At 35.5% G+C, this 21,495-nt stretch overlaps 2 protein-coding genes and 1 long non-coding RNA gene across 25 annotated transcripts in view; 1 reads left to right on the top strand and 2 right to left on the bottom strand.

The window, feature by feature from the left end:
- ldb3a (LIM domain binding 3a) overlaps positions 1–6,371 on the bottom strand; it is an 86,382-nt gene extending 80,011 nt beyond the window's left edge. For 5 of the 22 annotated variants that reach the window (XM_068212948.2, XM_073920000.1, XM_073920003.1 and 2 more), the window contains exons 1-2: positions 6,244–6,371; positions 2,176–2,369 (exon numbers count right to left, since the gene is read on the bottom strand). In XM_068212948.2, the coding sequence (XP_068069049.2) occupies positions 2,176–2,271 (96 nt within the window). In that variant the 5' untranslated portion in view covers positions 2,272–2,369; positions 6,244–6,371. 22 annotated transcript variants of the gene reach the window in all.
- A 196-nt stretch (positions 6,372–6,567) lies between these two features.
- On the top strand, positions 6,568–21,046 carry LOC141377179 (uncharacterized). Its single transcript, XR_012389297.1, has 4 exons — positions 6,568–6,702; positions 7,267–7,451; positions 12,977–13,132; positions 19,130–21,046. It is a non-coding gene; the product is annotated as an uncharacterized lncRNA (long non-coding RNA).
- Positions 14,218–21,495, bottom strand: part of opn4a (opsin 4a (melanopsin)) — a 63,489-nt gene continuing 56,211 nt past the window's right edge. The window contains exons 11-12 of one of the 2 annotated variants that reach the window (NM_001128761.2): positions 17,436–19,452; positions 14,218–17,349 (exon numbers count right to left, since the gene is read on the bottom strand). In NM_001128761.2, coding sequence (NP_001122233.2) covers positions 19,189–19,452 — 264 coding nt within the window. In that variant the 3' untranslated portion in view covers positions 14,218–17,349; positions 17,436–19,188. Of the gene's footprint in view, positions 17,350–17,435; positions 19,453–21,495 lie in introns of those variants that run through there. The other variant, XM_073919896.1, reaches the window with a different exon arrangement.

Below are 21,495 nucleotides of genomic sequence, written 5' to 3'. Positions count from 1 at the left end.
ATTTAATACAAATTCATTTTTTTCACAGTGTTTTTTCTTTAAGACTTAATGAAAAATAAAAATGAGTGGGGGGTGGACCATTTTAAATATAGATCATTTTAAAAAGGTGGCTCTGAAAAATGGTCTTTCTTTATATCCTGTTTTAATTATGCAATAAATAATATTAAATGTGAACTACATCAATAATTATATTTTATTAGGAGATTCTATATTTTTTTTTACCTTTTATTATTAATTTTATTATTATATATTATTAATATTATTAATTTATTATTAATTTATTATTAATTCATTGATTGATTAATTGGCAGTTCATATATCTTAACCATATTTTCTCTTCCCAATATAAACTTTAAGTTTTAAGTTGGTCACTTTTATATTCATAAAAATATTATAAAGTCCCAAAAATGTTGGTTAAGAAGAACCATTTGCATTTTAGTCTGAAGAACATCCAAATGTAAAAAATATAGATATACATTTTTTTCACAATAAAGAACCTTTTGTGCAATGCAATAAAACTTCTCAATCTGAACAATCCAGAAGTAGCAACAGCCCAGTATCGCATGTGTTCACACTCAGAACAAAGTCTCCAGCACTAAACTGGAATTCTCCCTGGCAGATCAGTAAATAGCACCCAGGCCGCCTGTCTCCTGCCAAATAATATTCATCCTCTTAAGTTACAAGGATCCTCCTAATGCGATACTCAACCATACATCTTGATTCATATGCAGAATACACACACTTCTTTATTCCTTATGACAAACCCTCACACCTGTGAAGTACTTTTATAGAAACTCCTCCTGTTGAGCCACCAGACAAACAGAACAAAAGTGAGTACTGGGTACCACCTGTCACTCCACATTGACTGACTGGGCCCTGTGCTACTGGCCTTTTCCTGTACCCAAGACAAACAGACCTGCCACAGACACCTCTTGATTTAGATATTCTTAGTAACCAGTACAGTGAGGCCAAGTGGCTGTCAAAAGCTGCAAATAAAAAGCCTAGAAGAGCGTCAGAGGATTCCATTGTGCATTACGATACTGCTGAGAGTGTTTACGTCACTATAATATGACCAATGCTGTGAATAGTGGCAGGCGCTCTTTCTCCTGACCACAGGCTATGTTGACAGAGGTGCCAAAATGGCAGTGTATCATCCCACTGTGCCACTGTTCGACTTCTTTTTTTTTCTAGCACAAGAGCATCTATTTTTTCAAGAGCCTCTAATGCCTGCAACATACTGGGCCAGTGAATCTGTCCTCACTAGACATCTGAGAATAGGAAGGTGCATTTGGACTGTGCTCTTATTTGACAGATACTCCAACACAACCTCACTGACAGATTCATCATGGTCAAATGCACTCATGCCAATGATATATTTTAATGTTCTCTGGTCTATTGCCTTTATGCTTGCAAGACGTAGACTGCCTCCAGGAGCACTTGAAGAGCTGTAATTACTTGTGTACAAGGAGAATTCGCCTTCTGTGATATGACCTTCCCATCTCTCACAACAACATTGGCAAAATAAATGTCCTTCTGAGCTCATTTATGCTGAATTCCTTGTATATATCGAACCACAATTTCACAGAAACAGCTGCTCAAAAGAAGCATTAGCTATCAGACCTCATGAATAACAGCAGAGCAAAGAAGAATCGACTTGAGTGTAATGAACTGACACTACAATCAATACTGTACATCTACATTGAAAATATGGATTTACAGGATGCTTAATAAAGAAGCATTGGAGAAAGACTATGAAACCATTCAGAAAAAAACATTTTGCAACATCAAAAGTCAATGCAGGATCAAAAATGAATGAAAAAAAACACAATTGTCCAAATCAAAATCTATACAGCATTATTCTACAGAAAAGTCATGTGATGAATAAAATCACCATTCATAACAAACAGCTCTGGATCACCATAAGATGTATACAGGACCAATTCAGCAATACATGCATGAATGAACTTCAAATCATCAAGTATAATTGAGTGCCATATTATTAAAGTATTTCAATGAGCATCAATTTGGTTAAATAAATTTTAAAATGAACTGGAATTGAATTCATGTAAATGTGCATCAGACGACGTTTGTTAAAATCTCAGTAAATTCAGATGCAAATCACTAATGCCGAACCAATAAATAGCTGCCTGTTTGGCCAAGATTTGGGAGTCTTACCCTAGAAACGGTGAGGGGCATATTGAAGTCCTTGCCTCCTTGCAACCGGAAGCCCCAAGGTGGAGGTCCAGAGAGTGACACGTTGTACGAAGTCATTGTTCAAAAAAGCCTTTGTATTGTTTAAGCAACAGAATTTCTCCAAATGGATGGGGAAAATGGATTTGGGAGGGGGCGGGGCACGTACCAAACAGCCTCTGAAAAAAGAAGAAGAAAAAAATGTGTAAAATGCAGGTAACACTCACACCTCTCCAACACGAAAATTAAAAAATCTCCAGGCCAAGCAGGTCAAGATAACCAGCGTAAAGTAATGAATTTAGGCCCACCCAAACTGCAAAGTAGCAACAGAGAAGAGCTACTGTATGAGCTAGAGGAAGAGTTTTCTTGCCTGCTCAGATGAACTGGACAGACAGCCTAAGAATAGCTGCCCCTCTGCCGAGAGCGATAGCACTATAACATTGTGGGGAGGGGGGAGAAATGGTACTTATATGGCATGTAAGGGGACACCCAGAATGCCAGGCCTCCCATGATTCACAGGGCTAATATAGTCCCCTCTCAGACTAAAAGATTTTTCTCGACTCCTTTTCTTCTTGGGTGCCTCATTTATCAATATCATGTAAATCTGTGTCATGTAAATCATATGAAAATTGAATTCATATTGGTAAAGGAGTTCAATTTCTTGCAAATGCAACCTGGCTGATTCTGATAAAGGGTTAACAAAAGGTTAGAGTTAATTGGCAATCCTTGCGGACACAAACACGCTTATCTCATGCATTCACAATGCATTCTGGGACTGAACTGTGTTGCCCTGTTTAAATTACCGGTAAGTGCCTTAAAATTTCATCATCATTCTTCATGCATTGAAATTTGAACACAGTTAAAGTCAGAATTACTAGCCCCCCTGAATTCATTTATTTTTCTCCAATTTCTGTTTAACAGAGAGTAGATCTTTTCAACAGATTTCTAAACTTAATAGTTTTAATAACTCATTTCTAATAACTGATTTATTTTATCTTTGCCATGATGACAGTAAATAATATTTTACAAGATTAGATATTATTCAAGACACTTCTATACAGCTTAAAATGACATTTAAAGGTTTAACTGGGTTAACTAGGCAGGATAGGGTAATTAGTCAAGTTAAGAGTGGTTTGTTCTGTAGACTATCGAGAAAAAAAATAGCTTAAAGGGGCTAATAATTTTGACATTAAAATGGCTTTTAAAAATGTAAAACTGTTTTTATTCTAGCCAAAATAAAACAAACAAGACTTTCTCCATAGGAAAAAATATTAGACATACTGTGAAAATTTCCTTTCTCTGTTAAACATCATTTGGAAAATAATTAAAACGAAACAAAAAAAAAATTCAAAGGGGGCTAATAAATCGGACTTCAACTGTACACTACTGAGTCAGTATACATACTTAAGAAATAATATTTTTATTTAGCAAGTATGCTTTAATTTAAACAAAAATCAAAATAAATACTGTAATTAATTATAAATAAAAAGATTTTAAATAAATGAATGATTCCTGAAGGACCATGTGAAACTGAAGCCTGAAGTATTGATGCTACAAATTCAACATTGTCATCACATTAATTATATTATATTAAACATCATTATAAATTTGCACAAGTGTACTGATCATCAAATAAATGCAGCCTTGGTTCCAACAAGTGCAGCTTCATGAATAATTTAACCTAAGATCCAATCAATACCTTTAAAATCATAGCAACTGTTAAAGCATTTCACTGCCTCTTTTTTAATATGAACATGTCAGAATTGTATAAGATAAGATTTTTCCTTTTTCTTTATTGCACATGAACCACAAATGGCATATATATTAGATAATCCCATACCAAACTTTATTATTGAGCAGCAGCTTTAGGCAAAGAATGAGTGGCATTGAGAAATGCCTGATATGCTCTTATTGCTCTCAGAGAATTGAGATAAGAGAACCTGTTGTGCTCCAGCTCTCTCTGCCATCACAAGGCCTGCGCTGAGACATCGGAGGAAAGATAACCACTAAGGACCTGCCTGTTTGCCTGGCCTAATTTGGGAGACCTCTAGTTAGCAGCTAAGTTTAGCCCTCTTTGTCAATGGAAGAATTTGAAGTAATACTGTACATGAATGCTCAACAATCAGGCCTTCGTAAGCGGCATTTCAGAGAACAAGCATGCCAGTCCTGGACAGTGTGTGACACGGTTCTGATACGCTGCTGCTCATTATGGTGTCTTGACCAAGATGACATACTGCTACAGCAAAAACTGATCTGCCTCTCGATTTAACTATTTACAAAAGCATGAAAAGATAAAGGATTAATGAATGTCAAAGAAAATGTGTTGTCAGACATAAAAAATAAGCGTAATAATGATTTATTTGTTTATTTTCTAGATTTGAATGCATCCTGCTTAATTTTCTGTTCTTCTGAGCCCATTTATTTATTGTTTCTTATATAAACACCAACAAAATAATTTTGATTTAGAACAAGAATCATTTTATTACCTATTAAAATATTCCATTTAGGATCACAATAGTGTAGCTTCATTAAAAATAAAAAAATATATTATCGCTACTTATTTGTAACTTAAAAACTTAATACTTTGTCACTATAGACCAGGGGTCACCAATCTCGGTCCTGGAGGGCCGGTGTCCCTGCAGGGTTTAGCTCCAACTTGCTTCAACACACCTGCCTGGATGATTCAAGTATACCTAGTAAGACCTTGATTAGCTTGTTCAGGTGTGTTTGATTAGGGTTGGAGCTAAAATCTGCAGGACACCGGCCCTCCAGGAACAAGTTTGGTGACCACTGCTATAGACCATTTTGAGGAATGTAAACAAAAACAGTGGTCCCAACGCATTTTCTGTTTTACATTTTTAATTCCTATAGCTTCAGAGAATGCAAAAAGAGCCACATATTGATAAATAACATTATAATAGCTGTTTTAACATTTAAATTTACTCTTGGTAAAGTTATGAAATAGTTTGATAACAAGCAGGAAATGTTCATGCATGGACCAATGACATGACCACATTAAAATGGTCTACACTTAAAACCACAAGGTTTTGCCCATTTGTCAGCAAGACATTTTTATTCATTTAAAATATAACAGAATTATTACAATCACTTATTATTTTATATACTTTATGTTCATCACAATATACAGTATCTATGTTGCTAAATGTATTTGTTATAATGAATGATGATGGAGCATTTTTACTACAATAATTATTTATAGTCATTTCGCGTTCACTACTTCTATTTTTTTATATATATTTATTATCTGTTTCTTGTCCTGTCTCTGTAATTCTGTTGCACAGTAGAAGCTCTGTCACGAAAACAAATTCCTCGTATGTGTGAACATACCTGGCAATAAAGCTCTTTCTGAGCTCTTTTCAGATTTAAAACATTAAAGAAGATGCTTTGCTTTATTTGAATATGCTTCTTTAGTATATAAATTAATTTTTGTAAATATAATTTGACCCACACATTGTCTCTTCATAAGACATTTTGAATAGATCACATTTTATCATTTGTTAGCAGACCAAAAGAGTTGAAAGGAAATCAACATATTCTAAATAAATAATTCACCCAGGTTTACCAGCAAAACATAGACGATACCTGATCTATGCAAAAACAATTTTACACCTGCTCACAATGTATATACTGTAGCTACGATAAACACATACCAGACTGAGGATATACAGTAAGTCTTTGACCAGTTTCTTTGAAACATGCTAAATAATATTTCATGCAAATCTACACATAAGCCAAGACACATCAAAGCACATGAGCATCACTCACTCATTCCATGTAGCAGTATCAAAACCAGAAATAAACATGGCAACGAATTTAAAATGACATAAAAAACGCCAAAGGCAGCTGAAAAAAAGTGTATTTCAGCTTCTAATTGTATTTACAGTCATAAACTGCTAGGTGAGTGAATAATATATAAACAATTAAGAGTAAATGTAAATGTTTTCACGCGACTAAGCGTCTCGAGTGCAGTGTGAAGCCTGCTGCCTCATTTCCATTAAACAAACAACTTCTCAAAGTTTAGCTAAAACCTACATTGCATGCTAAAAGTTGCTTAACACTGACAGCCGCAAACCTTGCAGTTTCTAGTCGCTCAGTTTCCCCCGGACACGAGTTCTGTCACTCACGCCAGATCCCTGCAAGCCCCGGTCTACATAAAGCACAGAGGACACAACTTGACCAATGATACTATGACGAAGGCTTTGCTCATGAATATTAATCAAGGTGTGAGCGGCGTTCCACCTTCATGTCTACTTGATTCGCAGAAACGCAAACTCTGAACTAATCGCCTAGTGAATTAACGAATCACTGTTTAGTGACTGTTTAGTTATTGAATATTAATTAGGTTTTGTGAGAGACAGTTTAGTGGTGTTACCAAGCAACGCCAGAGCGATCTAATAAATATTAAAGAGCTAAATCTTTTTCTCCCATAGTAGGATTGGTAATTTCCCACACGGGACAGGAAGGTGGAGGCGAGGGATTTTCATTAGAGAGGTATTATTAAAGAGACAGTCGTCCCTCATGTTGCCCTGTGGACTGTTTTAAAATTGAGCTTGAACATCCGACGCATAAAAAGAGGCTTAGTGGCTCCCAGACAGTCTGCAAGGCCCAATTTAATTTACAAATGTTTTGAATTAGAAGGTTTTGGGTTTTGCAGATTAAGGCAGCATGATTCTGGAAGTTCTGGCTTTAAGAGTGGAATATTGAAGTATTTATTATAAATGGTTTATCATTGCCTCATTGTAAACTTGTGCCTTATTATTATCAAAACAACATCCCCTAGTTTTTATAAGTCAATTTGTTACTTTAATTGTATAAACTACAACAAATAAAAATTATAACACAATAATACCGTTATAACAAGACATCCAAATAGAAATTAACAGAAAAAAATCTAGGCTTTCAATTTACATGACAAATATAACTACTACAGACAAGAATATGGAATTAGCCGATTTAAGTTGTTTTAATTTTTAATGGTAAATTACATCCTTTTTTAAAGGTGAAAATTGCAATATAATTGAGAGCTAAATGTAGTTAATGAATGTTATTTTATAGCCTCCACCAATGTTCAAGTAGCAGGGTCTGTGTATTTGAAGAGAGACCCCAGAAGACACAACAGTCACAGTGACTGAAAGAATGACTGCTGTTGGTGACACACTTGAGGGGGTTTTCATGCCACATCATGTTATGATGCAAATCCTTCCTCCCTGGAGAACAAACTATAAACTGCCAGAACTGAGGTAAGACAAAGACTCTAGTATACAAGATTTGAAACTTGAAAAAATACTTGAATGTAAAGGAGCCCAGCTAGCGATGTGCAGGTAAACCACACTCCTCTGACCTCTAGGTAAGGTGCTCTAACAACAGACACTAGAAGTCATGATCTTTAGCCTCCTTGTTAGAGCATCCCCGACTCTCATACAAAGAATCACTTGTTTGATCCCATCTCAGAATGGGATGGGTGCAGTAGGACTGGTGGGTAACATGGGGGCTCGTCCGAGATGGGGTAGTGTAACGTAGGTCAGCTAGCGAAGTGCTATGCAAGCAAACCTCACTCCTGTGACCTCTTAACGTGCTGTGGAAATATAAATTTATATCATCTAATTTCAAATTAACAATAATCTACATATAACTAAAAAGTTATATTCTCTGGTTTTTAATTATATAATTTCATTAACATCCCAGTTAGGAAGGACATTAACCTTTTGCCTTACTGACTACAGACTAAGCCAAAGTGATGCAATTATCAGTTTCACAGCATGGGGTGTCTATTGTTTACTCTTTTCAATCAAATGGTCAGGCGGTTTCTGTCTCCAGAACATGATGAGATTAGACCTGAGAAGCAGTTTACCCTGCCGACCACAACACTTGATTTGCATACTTTGTTTAGCTATGCCCCCTCCTCCTAACAGGACAATATAGACAGGACATCTTTGTCTTAATTCAGACTAATTCAGACTTGTGTGAGACTTGTGAAAGAACTTGCAGACTGCGGACCTCTAGTAGGCTTTTGCAGACACATGAACATCTTAAAGACGCTTTATGACTGCAGATTAACCAACACGTCTCAATAAAGGAATTCTGCTTGTTTCGAGTCTCCTGGACTGGGTTCTTCTCTCTTCTTTTCACTCATTTATTATTTTTTTACAACAACTTGGTGCCGTGAGCCGGATAGAGACTGAAATCATTAAATTCTCAACAATTTGCTACAAAAGACTGAAATCTACCTGAAATTCAACTTGAACCTTCAAGATCAAGGAAACTTCTTCAGACGGACTCTTCAGCTCAACAGCAATTTGAAGTCACTCAGCGGACATCACAAATTCTCAACTATTTTCTGACTGCAACCCTGATGAACATTGAAGCTACCTGAATACAAAGATCAGATCACTCCAGACTGAATCTTTTCAGCTCAACCTCGATTTGGTGAGTTTCACTCTATCAAAAGAACCATACAGACCAGTCTATACACATGGTTATTCTCTGCTCCATCAGAGAAAAGTTAACAAACAGCTGCAGGGTTTGTTTAACAAAAAGCTATCCTCTATTTCAATAGAGAAGTAACAGTTTATCATCTGTTTAGACAGAGAAGTAAAGCCTTACGTGCTATTTTTTTCTTTTAAAAAGTTATCCTCTCTTCAGAGAAGTTAAGCCTTATGCGCTATTTTCTTTTCTTTTATTTTGTTTAACCTCTGTTCAACCAGAGAAGTTTAACTTTAGCTATACAAGCTAATTTATGTTATCTCTTGTTCAGGCAGGAAGTTTTAGCAACATGTGCTAATATTGTTACCCTCTGTTTCGCCAGAGAAGAAATTACTACACTTTCATCTGAAAAGTTTTAGTATTTTTACTTTGTGATAATAAGCTCACAAAATGTTCAGACAGAATACAAGACTGATCACTACAACTGAAAAAGGTAGTTTAAAAACTCCTTTATTGTCAGATCAGGATTTCAAATCGCTGCTACGACAGCACATGGACTCAATTACAGAGTCAGTCAGACTAAATTTGACAAAGAAATTTAGCATTGACCCAGATGATGTTTGGACATTAGATGAATGCAAGAAAGTGCTTGATGCATGCATTCGCAAAAACAATGTAAAAGGCATTATCTGCTGCTACAGAGAATTCAGTTTATCTCGAGCTAAACAACAAGCTCAAGCTAAATCAGAATTAGAAAAACAGATCCAAGAGCTTCATGCTAAGATAACCTCATTAACAAAACAACTGAACCTAAAGACATCAAAAACTGACATTGAGGAGATTAGTCAGCCTGATAACAAACATCCTGACTTACAAACTGTCTCTGAAAAAGACATTTCCATCCAACCAGTTAGTGATTTGCTCAAAGGTTCAGTGGAGGTTTGTGGTGTCAGAAGATCTAAGAGAACTGAGAGTTCACACAACAACACTTCTGTTGTTCAAATTCAAACAGTTTCCAGAACACTAGGACCTAGAGAAATAGACAGATTATCTCAAAGCTTACCATCAGCACGCACAAATTTTTCAGAGTTTAGCAGAGCACTAATCAGCAAAATGCGTCTTTATGACATGACATTAACAGAAGTCACCCAGCTAATGTCTCAAATTCTCACTGAATCTGAATTCAACAGTTTTGAGCATACTGTGACCTCTAAACTACAACATGCCAGTAAGGATGATTTGAGAGAGGGTGTTTTGAAAGCTCTAAAGAACATTGTTGGCCCAAAGATCGACTGGTCAAAAGTGACTTGTTGTGTGCAAAGGAAAGATGAATCTGTGAATGAATTCACTGAGAGATTTTGTCAATCCGCCATAACTTACAGTGGATTAGCTGATAATTCGGACAGTGTGCTAGATGATAAGGGACCCCTAGTCCGCATCTGGTCAGATGGCCTTGCAACTGAATACAGACAAGCTTTGCCATTTCTTAATATCACCTGGTCTTCCACCACTCTCAGAAATAATATGAACAGTTTAGCTTTGTGGGAAAGAGACTCTTACATCAAAGACAGAGTCAGATTTGAAGCAGCCGCCACTAAGGTCAACACAGAAAAGACATCAAATCATAAATGTCTTAGGAAAAATATATGTTGTCATTACTGTGGTAAAAAAGGACATTGGATGAGAGAGTGTAGAAAGAATAAAAAGAACTTTAAAGAGATGAACAGGGTAAATCAACTTCTGAACAGTTTGCTAAATGTCCTCAACATACCCCTCCCCTCATCACTAAATCCATTGAGCTGTCCACAAAGATGCTAACCATTTTTTGGCTGTAAGTGCTTAATGTCCCAGTTCATTTACAATTAAGATGAAAGACTCTTTGTAAAAAGACACAAAGGAAACTTCTTCCTTTGTATTAGGGAACTCTGCTTAAGTCCACTTACAGCCTTGAATGTGTTTTAACACATATTTTCAATCACTACCCATTCAATGTTATGATGTCTGATAGGACTGATATTTATTGAATGATAGTTTGTGTCTCACATTTTAAAAGTTTGCCCACCACACTCAGGGACAGAACAGGACACACAAACCAGTGAGGAGCCCAGGGCAGAACTGAAAGCAACAGGCTTCAGGGGCCGCACCCTGTGGTGAAGACTCCCTTTTCTTTTTTGTTTTTCTCCCCCCATCCTCACCTCACTGTTTTATAGGTGTCATAACTTTAAGATTAGGAGATAGAAAATACACAACACTATACGATCACCAACTTAACACAACCACTATATGATCACCTGAATAACTAGACACACGAACTATGATCATACAAGTCTATGCATGAATACTGCTGGTCTGCTGTTTCCTTGTTTTCTTGTGTGCAGGTAAACACAAACACTGCATCTTCTCAAGAAACACTCTAAACCAGAGCATCACTACGGAGATCCAGGAATGACAGGAAGTCATCAGATCAACTCTGTGCTGGAGAAGAACCACAAGAAACACACCTCACAAAAGACTGAACACTATTCACAAGCCATGGACTTTCAGAAGATCTGCAGTTTAACTACATGATTTTTTGTGTCATCATGTAGGATTTATGACATTACAACTGATTGTCATAAACGTGTGAACAGTTTAGAAATCTACACTTACATCTACGTAGATATTGAAATGACACAAAATAAGTTAAATGTGCCTGTAACTTTTCAAGTTACATGACTAGAAGATGGGGCTTCTGATATCAAACAGAAGCCATTGAATGGTTTTAGGAAAGCTTACAAATTTATATTTTTTTTTTGTGAGAGTTTTTTAAATAACTCTCAAAGGGGGAACTGTGGAAATATAAATTTATATCATCTAATTTCAAATTAACAATAATCTACATATAACTAAAAAGTTATATTCTCTGGTTTTTAATTATATAATTTCATTAACATCCCAGTTAGGAAGGACATCAACCTTTTGCCTTACTGACTACAGACTAAGCCAAAGTGATGCAATTATCAGTTTCACAGCATGGGGTGTCTATTGTTTACTCTTTTCAATCAAATGGTCAGGCGGTTTCTGTCTCCAGAACATGATGAGATTAGACCTGAGAAGCAGTTTACCCTGCCGACCACAACACTTGATTTGCATACTTTGTTTAGCTATGCCCCCTCCTCCTAACAGGACAATATAGACAGGACATCTTTGTCTTAATTCAGACTAATTCAGACTTGTGTGAGACTTGTGAAAGAACTTGCAGACTGCGGACCTCTAGTAGGCTTTTGCAGACACATGAACATCTTAAAGACGCTTTATGACTGCAGATTAACCAACACGTCTCAATAAAGGAATTCTGCTTGTTTCGAGTCTCCTGGACTGGGTTCTTCTCTCTTCTTTTCACTCATTCATTTATTTTTTTACAACAGTGCTCTAGGGACAGACGCTACACTCTCAGAAATAAAAATATGCAAGCTGTCCCTGGGGTGGTACTTTTTCAAAAGATACAAATTTGTACCTAAAAGATCCATATTAATACCTCAAGGGTACAAATTAGGACCTAAAAAGTACTAAATTGTTCATCTTAAATTTTTTAGATACTAATATATACTTTTGAGGTACCAATATGGACCCTTTAAGTACAAATGTGTCCCTTTTGAAAAGGTACCACCCCAGTGACAGCACACATACCTTTATTTCTGAGAGTGTAAAGGCCACAGTCTTTAGCCTCCTTGTTAGAGCAACCAACTCCTATAAAAAAAGAAAAATTGCAGGTTCAATTCCATCTCAGAATGGGATGGGTGCAGTAGGACTGGTGGGTAACATGGGAGCTCGTCCGGGATGGGGTGGGTGTAACGGAGGCCAGCTAGCAAAGTGCTACGCAAGTAAACCTCACTCCTCTGACCTCTAAACATGCTCTAGGGACAGACGCTCGAGGCCATGGCCTTTAACCTCCTTGTTAGAGCAACCAACTCCCATGCAAAGAATCGCCGGTTCAATCTCAGCTCAGACCAAGTTGGGGGCAATAGAAATGGTGGGTTAAACGTGTACCTCCCCTCACGTGTAACCCACCGGTCCTACTGCACCAAACCCGGTCAGACCTGGGATCGAGCTGGCGATTCTTTGCATGGAATTCTAACAAGGAATATTCCATTTACAAGAAGGAATACAGTATATTATGCAGAGATGGGTGAACATTTCCTGCATCAATAATATTTATAAGTGCTTTTTTCCCCAAGACCTACTTCCAGAAAACAGGAAAGATCCCCCACACGTCGGCTCCTCTAGGGATCTCCATGGTCAATTTTATAACATAGGGTGCAAAGGATGCCGCATAATACTTGCTTTAGAACGTTCTCCACAGATCACTCTGAGGATGTCCACATAACATTCATACCCGGTCCCACTAACGTCCTTGGAACATTGTCTTGATATCCCGTGAACATCTCAGGTACTTCCTGCAAAAGGAAGTGTAATAGGTTCTTTGCTTTGGGAAGAAGAAGACAGGGTCAGCGTTAAGGTAATGACAGTTTTTTTTAATTTATTCTTTCAGTCTTTACTGCGACAGCTCTTTCCGTGCAGGTTGTCGCTCACTCTCTCTCTCGACTGGTCTCTCTCGCTCCCTTAAGAAGGTGTCTCCCCGGCCCAATCACTAGAGAAAACAGGTGTTATTAATTATTTCCGATTGGGCTACTGTCCAGCCACCGGTGTCTTCACTCGCTCTTCCAACTTTCTGGGTGTTCGGCACGCTCTCTCCACCACAAGAAGACATCTAGGATGCACAGAGGCTTTGGGGACATCATATAGGCATCTTATTCTTGTTAGCTGGGCTAATGAACTGGCAAATGGCATGTTTTCCTCAGGAGGGCATTGTCTAAAAGAGCAGATGGTGCATTATTTTAAAATGATAACCTAGGTCATAGATGCATTGAAATAAGTATCAAAATGCAAACAGAGATGATCATGTGCTTTATGGATAATGCCCTCAGCTGGGACTTCTGAAAATTGTAAACGGTACAGGAATCTAGTTATTTCTCAGATTGAATAACACTTGATCAATCTTCTTTTCTTTTTTTTCCTTTCTTTTTTTGTAAAGTGGGCTTGTGCAGTCTAGTATGTGGCCATGGAGATGTGTTTATTTTTTGGCAATGTGAAAATGAAAAAATGTGTCCATTTTAGCAATACAATTAATTTACGAGCAGAGGAATGCCAAGAAAAGCAACACTAGTAAAAGACTTTTATCTCCATTCATAGACTTCATGTAAGAAGAGGTCTACATGTGTCACATGAAAGCCCATTCATCCTGAAAAAGTATGTCAATAGGAAATCTTTGTTATGATCCTGTAAATGCAGATGAAAAAATAACCCTGAAAGTTACGATTGAAAAAAGTCTGATGTCTTAATCTTTACTGACTGCATGTGTTGCTGAAGACAGTGATGTCTAAGGCCTAGAGGAATATCTCTATAAATAGGCCAGTTAGATTCATTTACGTCACTTGAAGAAGTAACGATGATTTTAGAAAGGAAACATTTCAATAATGCTTGCAGATGTGATTATGAAAGAACCTGAGCTTCAACATATTTTCCAGACAAAAGAAAACAACGTTGACAACTGCAGTTTTTTATTTAAAAAAATAAATAGGAGCAACCACATGAGAACATTACAAATATACATTATGTTCTTGGTGTCAGATACATGGACATATATATGGTGTCTTTCATTTGACAAAATCTAGACTCTGATACAATCTGAAATTATACTTCACAACAGGAACAGTCTATGGACTGTAGACATATACAATTTTCATTACTCTTATAACAAACCACTCAAGAAAGAACTAACGGATCTAAACATAGACAGAGCCACGATGCTATTTGCTAAAACACGTCTTCCAGAACTAGCTGGAAGAACCACCATCACATTTACAGTCAGTCTTTCAGACCTGCCATTGAGTAAAAAGGCAACATAACCTTTCAAACATGACTATAAGTGGACTACTATGTAGTGATTACTCAATTGAAAACCATTCTAAAATATATAAAAAAACACACATCTGTAGAGGCTTTATAATCTTGATGGATTGGTGGAAACACACTGAATGATGTGAGATCTGCAGTCTCAGTTTGTGTGATTCAGCCTCTCTGCTTTAGGCAAAAACATTCTGTGGCTTGTGCTGCTTGAGATTACTTCTTTCCACAGTAACACAAAAATGTTTTATCCCTCCAGTTAGTGGATTAAATCAGACGATAAACAGATGATACATGCTTTATGGTGACTAGAGGAGCTCTGTTTCTACTCTGAATAATGTGATATTTGCAAACTATAATAGTATATTTGAAATTCCACATTCTTAACGCTGAAGTTTTCAGGCTTCTATTGCAGCAGACTTTTACTTTTGGGGTTCTTTAAAAACATCACAAGAACTTTAAAATTAAAAGCTAACACTTACTACAGAAGACATAGTTATAGTAAAAAAATAATAATAAAATGACAATTAACATCAATAATGCTTGCAAAAATACAGATGGTTAGAGATCAAGGAACTTCTGTTAATCTTCATCCTTCAACCTTAAAGCTACACTGTCAGCCTGTTTGGTCTTGGTAATTTAATTGGACAAATGTCAAAGCGCAGTGCCCTTAATGGGATAGCTGACCTAAAAATTGACCCTAAGATGTAGATAACTTCCTGTTTTTAATTTATTTTTTAGGCTGAAAGCATGTTCTTTGGCTTTTCATAAAATGCAAGTTAATGGCTAAACCATCATTTCAGAGACAAAAAAACAACAACATTTAATTAGCACCTTTTGCTTCTGGTGACGGGGTGATAATAGAGCTGCATATACTGTAAAGGTAGTAGTAATAATAATAATAATAATAATAATAATAATAATAATAATAATAATAATAATAATAATAATAATAATAATAAAACAGTTTTGAATAATAACACAAATTATATAAAGTTGGTGTTTCTAAAATACCATATATTTACAAAATCTGTTATTTAGTGACATTTTGTCAAGAAAATATTAACTTAAAAACTCCCACTTAACCTATTTCTGACTTTCTTTGCTTCCTGAATCATACTGTATATTTAGTTTCAATTATAAATGAAATCTAAATTTCATATTTTTAGGGCTGCACAATATTGGAAAACCCTGATTTTGCTATTTATTTATTTTTTTTCACCAGATGGTTTGAATAGCTCTATTTATTTATTTTTTTTACTGGGGAGTCAAACAGTATTCAGGAATGGAAACAGAATAATCACAATGTAAAGAAATGCTTTTCTAAATATCTAAACTGTTACATCAAGAAACATTTTCTAGACAAGTAAAAATATTGTTTTGTTTTCAGAAATAATGTCAAAATTATTATTTTTTTCTTTTAAAAAGTGTAAGTAAAAAAATCAAACAAATATTTTACAGTGCAAATGTAAAATAACACTCTAGTCTTCATTGCAAAACTAATGAAATACAGTTCATCTTTGTTAAACCTCCAAATGTCATAATTCATAATTTAATAATTTAAACTCTCTTGAAATTTTGAAGAAAAAAAAAAAGAAAAACGTTGCAGTGACTCTACAAATCATATGTGTTCTGTAGCTGCTGGTCAACAGTAATCAGACTCAACACTGCAGATCCTGCAATGTGACTACTGTGTCTGCACAGATTGCAAAATTGATGCTGATCTATTGTGCAGCCCAAACAATATAATGTGCTTTCTGTATTGAGTTAAAAAAACAATTGAATGAAGCATCTATTTTCAGCATTCTTTGTAATGTCAGAAAAAAATCCCTGTCTGTCCCTATATCTTCTGGTCTGGTACATCTGTAAAAGGCATATGAAACTTTAAAGTGCTAGAAAAAATGATGTGGCTAGCTTTAATTGATTTTACATCTTCTGATGAGAGAGACATCATTATTGTTCTCTAATTAATTTGTACAAAATGTTCAGAATAGTGTTTAAATTATTTGTCAGCTCTGTTATAGTGATTTTTCAGTAGCTATATCATTTAGTTTTTTAAAAACAATTATATTATGAAAATACATGAAATTCTGTTTTAGACATGCCTAGTTTGAGGTTAGCATCTTAAGCTAAAACACAAATGTTGGAAAATGTCAACTCTGTTGTTGGCGACTCAGAGTTTTTTTCAAAAGCTCAACAACAGCTACTAACATTACATTACTAATAGAACTGAGTTTAAATATAAATGATACATCTGTTGTATATCATACCAGTTTGAAGAAAAAGAATGAAAACTGCTTTAAAAGTACCTGCAATTCTGGAATGGGTGATATGCCATTGAGATTTAAAGATGCAAAACAGTTGCATAATGAATCAACAAGGAAAATGATGAATCAAGGATCTTCTTTTAAAAGACCTACATGTACATATTTAACAGCCTATGGGAGAGTAAATGAACAGTAAATTCTGATTCGGTTTTCATTTGAATATATAGTAAATTAATTATCCCAATTTAAGTCTACTCCATCCTTTATCATGTAAAGGAAGAAAGTTTTTACAGAAAAAATATAATAATATTATTAAATAGTAAAAAAAAAAAAAGTGTTGCATTTTTTGGTGCAAAGATGTATACAGTACATATTTTGTAGATTGTTTACAACTGCTATTTATCACCTCCTTAGAAGCACCACAAAATAATTTTTTTGTTAAATTGTTACAAAGGGTCTGAACAGATATTTAAACAATTATTTAAATTATATATATATATATATATATATATATATATATATATATATATATATATATATATATATATATATATATATATATATATATATATATATATATATATATATAACATTTGAAAACTTGGGATTCTAAATTAGGATGTTTCTATAACATGAATTAATATTTTATACCGCTAAATTCTGTGCAAGTGAGGAGAGAAACTTTGAGTGTCTCATGATGAACCTGTAGAGCAAACACATTCAGAATTGCATGGAGATAGTGACAAAATCTGTTACATTGGCTGAAAATGGCTTAATACTAAAAGGAAACAATTTACAAATATAAATTAATCATGTACAACAAACACATTATTGAATATTAATACTAAAACTAAACACATAAAAATAAACTTATTTTGCACCTTGACACTGAAGATTACACTAAGAGTCCATTTACATGACAACAATGTACTAAAAATGGAAAGCCTTAACCTTGACGTTTTTTATTTTACATTTAAGTACATATGACAATGCATTTCGTGTTTACATAAAAAATATAAAATGTTGTCATTCATACAGACAGAATATGTGAACAAAATTGATGTTTTGGTAGTTTGATTATACAGGTTATATTGAGGTGATTATATTATATTATATTATATTATATTATATTATATTATATTATATTATATTATATTATATTATATTATATTATATTATATTATATTATATTAGGCGACGCAGTGGCACTGTAGGTAGTGCTGTCGCCTCACAGCAAGAAGGTCGCAGGGTCACTGGTTCGAACCTCGGCTCGGCTCAGTTGGCATTTCTGTGTGGAGTTTGCATGTTCTCCCTGGGTTCGCGTGGGTTTCCTCCGGGTGCTCCGGTACAGGTGAATTGGGTTGGCAAAATTGTCCGTAGTGTATGAGTGTGTGTGAATGAGTGTGTGTGGATGTTTCCCAGAGATGGGTTGCGGCTGGAAGGGCCTCCGCTGCATAAAAACCTGCTGGATAAGTTGGCGGTTCATTTCGCTGTGGCGACCCTGGATTAATAAAGGGACTAAGCCGACAAGAAAATGAATGAATGAATGAATGAATGAATATATTATATTTTATTGGGACGTATGGTGGCTCAGTGGTTAGCACTGTCATCTCACAGCAAGAAGGTCGCTGGTTCGAGTCCTGGTTGGGTCAGTTGGCATTTCTGTGTTTATTTTGCATGTTCTCCCTGTGTTAGTGTGAGTTTCCTCCGGGTGCTCTAGTTTCCCACAAAGTCCAAAGACATGCGGTACAGGTGAATTGAGTAAACTAAATTGGCCATTGTATATTAGTGTGTGTATGTGAATGAGAGTGAATGGGTGTTTCCCAGTACTGGGTTGCAGCTGGAAGGGGATCCACTGCAAAAACATATGCCAAAATAGTTGGCAGTTCATTCCACTGTGGCGACCCCTGATAAATAAGTGACTAAGCCAAAGGATAATGAATGAAGGAATGAATTATATTATATTACTACACTTCAAGCCCTCAAGACACAGTTGTCATGTAAATGTACAGTTAAAACTGATAAACAGATTATTTTTTTGTTGAACATTTGGTTTCTCGCCATGATTCCCAGTCTCTGAGGATGACAAATCATTTTGCCAGATTGAAATCATAATCTATTAAATATTGTCTTAGAGTAAAACTGCTGGATATACATAACACACGAGGTCATTAAAAGATAAACATAAATGTACTACTGTATATGACTTTCACATTTGACATTCTCAATACACAAGACTGATTACCTCCTCTCCCTCTGTTTGCAATACGTCAACATCACAGAACAGGAAAACTCACACGGAAAACTTCACTGAACCCTGAAACAAAGCTTGAGTAGAGCACTAGAGATACTGAGGGCGATGGTTGTCTATATGGCCAGACTCAGGTGTTTCAGCAGCATTGGAGAGATGCGCTGCCCCCTGCTGGACTCCACCACGTGAGTCCCTCCTGGCTGGATTTGTCCCAACAGTGGACACGTTTGAGCGGCTGATTCTGTAAGTGGGACGAACCGAGGGCAGGAGAGAGCTGGACTCAGAGGTGATGACGATACTGGGAATCCGACCAATCGCACCTCTTGAAATGGGCACATCTGTAATGTCACCAGCCTAAAAAAAATGCACAAAAGTAATTTAGTTCTGTGATTAACTTGAACTTTTTCAGCCTTTCTTGTACATTAAATCACAATTTAAAGTTAAAACACTGCCGCAATCAAGCTCAACATGACATCTGTAAGCAAACACTGATGGCACAATTTTCGGTTTAATTATTACACATTCATGTTTTTTGATAGAGGCTTGTTAAAATGATTCTTTCAAGGACACACATTACTTCTGCAGAAATGAGGCATGTAGTGGGAAAATAGAAGAGTCATTTTATTATACACTTTTACTCTGCAATCAAAATTCTAACTCATTCACTACTTACCTTTTTGTTTTCACAACAGCACACTGCGATTTATTAAACAGAGGACATTCTTGCCAATTAAACAGCCTTGCAGATTTTTCATGCACAAATATTACGGCCAGTGGCCACAGAAACACAGTCTTCCTGTGGTCAACCAATTTCACAAAACCAAACCACCTACAGATTAAGGTGGGTAGACAGGGTCATACCTGCCAGTAGTACAAGCCATAAATATTTTTTAACAACCATGTGCATCATTTTAATCAGAAAACAGGCAGAACAAATGAACAAAACACATCTAATTACAGCAATTACAATTATAACTATTATCAATCAGTAAAATGTCGCCATTATACTACCGCATTATATGTATTGCAATAATAAGAACTGAAGTAATTGAGCAAAAGCAAATTTACAATACTAAATGCTTTTAAATGTAATATGTTTCAATTGTCCAGCTTCCCTTTTCAAATGCTTCTCCTTTGTTAAAATCAGGGCTTGTATTTACTTAATGTTAACATATTTACTATAAGATTGTGTTATTTAATGCATTTACTAACATGAACAAACAATGAACAATACTTTTATTACAATATTTGTTCACTTGAATTAACTTTTAGTCAATGGAAACATGCTACTGTCCAAAGCGACTTATAACTGAGGAGACATTCAGCAATTCAACAAGAAAAAGCAGTACACACAGGAAGTGCTAATTATACAAAAAAAAAAAAGTGTTAGTGCTCAGAAGATTAGGTGTTAAAATAAGAGGTTGTGTTTTTTAGGGAGTGAAGAGTGTTTTTACAGGTGGTTTGTAAAGCCCACTCACCTGTGTGCAGCACACTTTAATCACACAGTAGAACTGTTTTTCTTTTTGTAGTCTGGTGCAAATGTGCAAAACTGGTCCAAGTGTCATTTAAAGTGTCAGAGAGATGAAACTGTGTGTTTTTACAGGTGGTTTGTCCAGCCCACTCAACTGTTCGAGGCACACTCAGTTCATGTTAGTTAATGAAAATACAGCTGTTCATTGTTAGTTCATGTAAACTCATGATGCATTAACTAAAGTTAACAAGTATGAATTTGGATGCTAATAATGCGTTAATTAATGTTAAACTTATGCCTATAAGTATTGTTCATAATTAGTTCATGACAAGGCAAGTTTATTTATATAGCACATTTCATACACAATGGTAATTCAAAATGCTTTACATAAACAAGAATAAAAGAAACAAGAAAATAAAAATGATTAAAATAATTAAATATGATTAAAACAGATTAAAATGTTTGAAAACAGGTTATAAACGAATGAAAAAGAAAAGAAAGACATAATAGTGCAATCTGTTGGATGTAGCGCAGTGCTCATTCGGTAAATGCAGAGCAAAACAGATGTGTTTTAAGTCTCGATTTTAATGCACCTAATGTATCTTCGTGTTATTAAATGCATTAACTAATGAAACCTTATTGCAAAGGATCACTGACAAAACATTGTACTGCCAAGAGTTCTTCTAAATAGTCATAAAAACCTCTTACAACTTGTTCACAAAGCTGCTGAGACAAACTTTTACTAAGTAACAGAGAGAAATCGTACAGTAAGTTAAGAGTTGAGTTCATTGCTATGGATGATGTCAGCAGGATAAGTAACTATGCGCTGTGATTGGCTGAGGACGAGGGTCTCTTTAATTAGATGAATTAATGGAAAGTCCAATATTACGCACAATATTAGGTTGCAAAAATAAAAATATTTCCAC

The sequence above is a fragment of the Danio rerio genome, chromosome 13 (genome assembly GCF_049306965.1).
Source record: "Danio rerio strain Tuebingen ecotype United States chromosome 13, GRCz12tu, whole genome shotgun sequence".
In the NCBI taxonomy this organism is placed as follows: domain Eukaryota; kingdom Metazoa; phylum Chordata; class Actinopteri; order Cypriniformes; family Danionidae; genus Danio; species Danio rerio.
The sequence above is the reverse complement of the archived record's forward strand: the minus strand, read 5'-3'. Positions and strand labels throughout refer to the sequence as shown.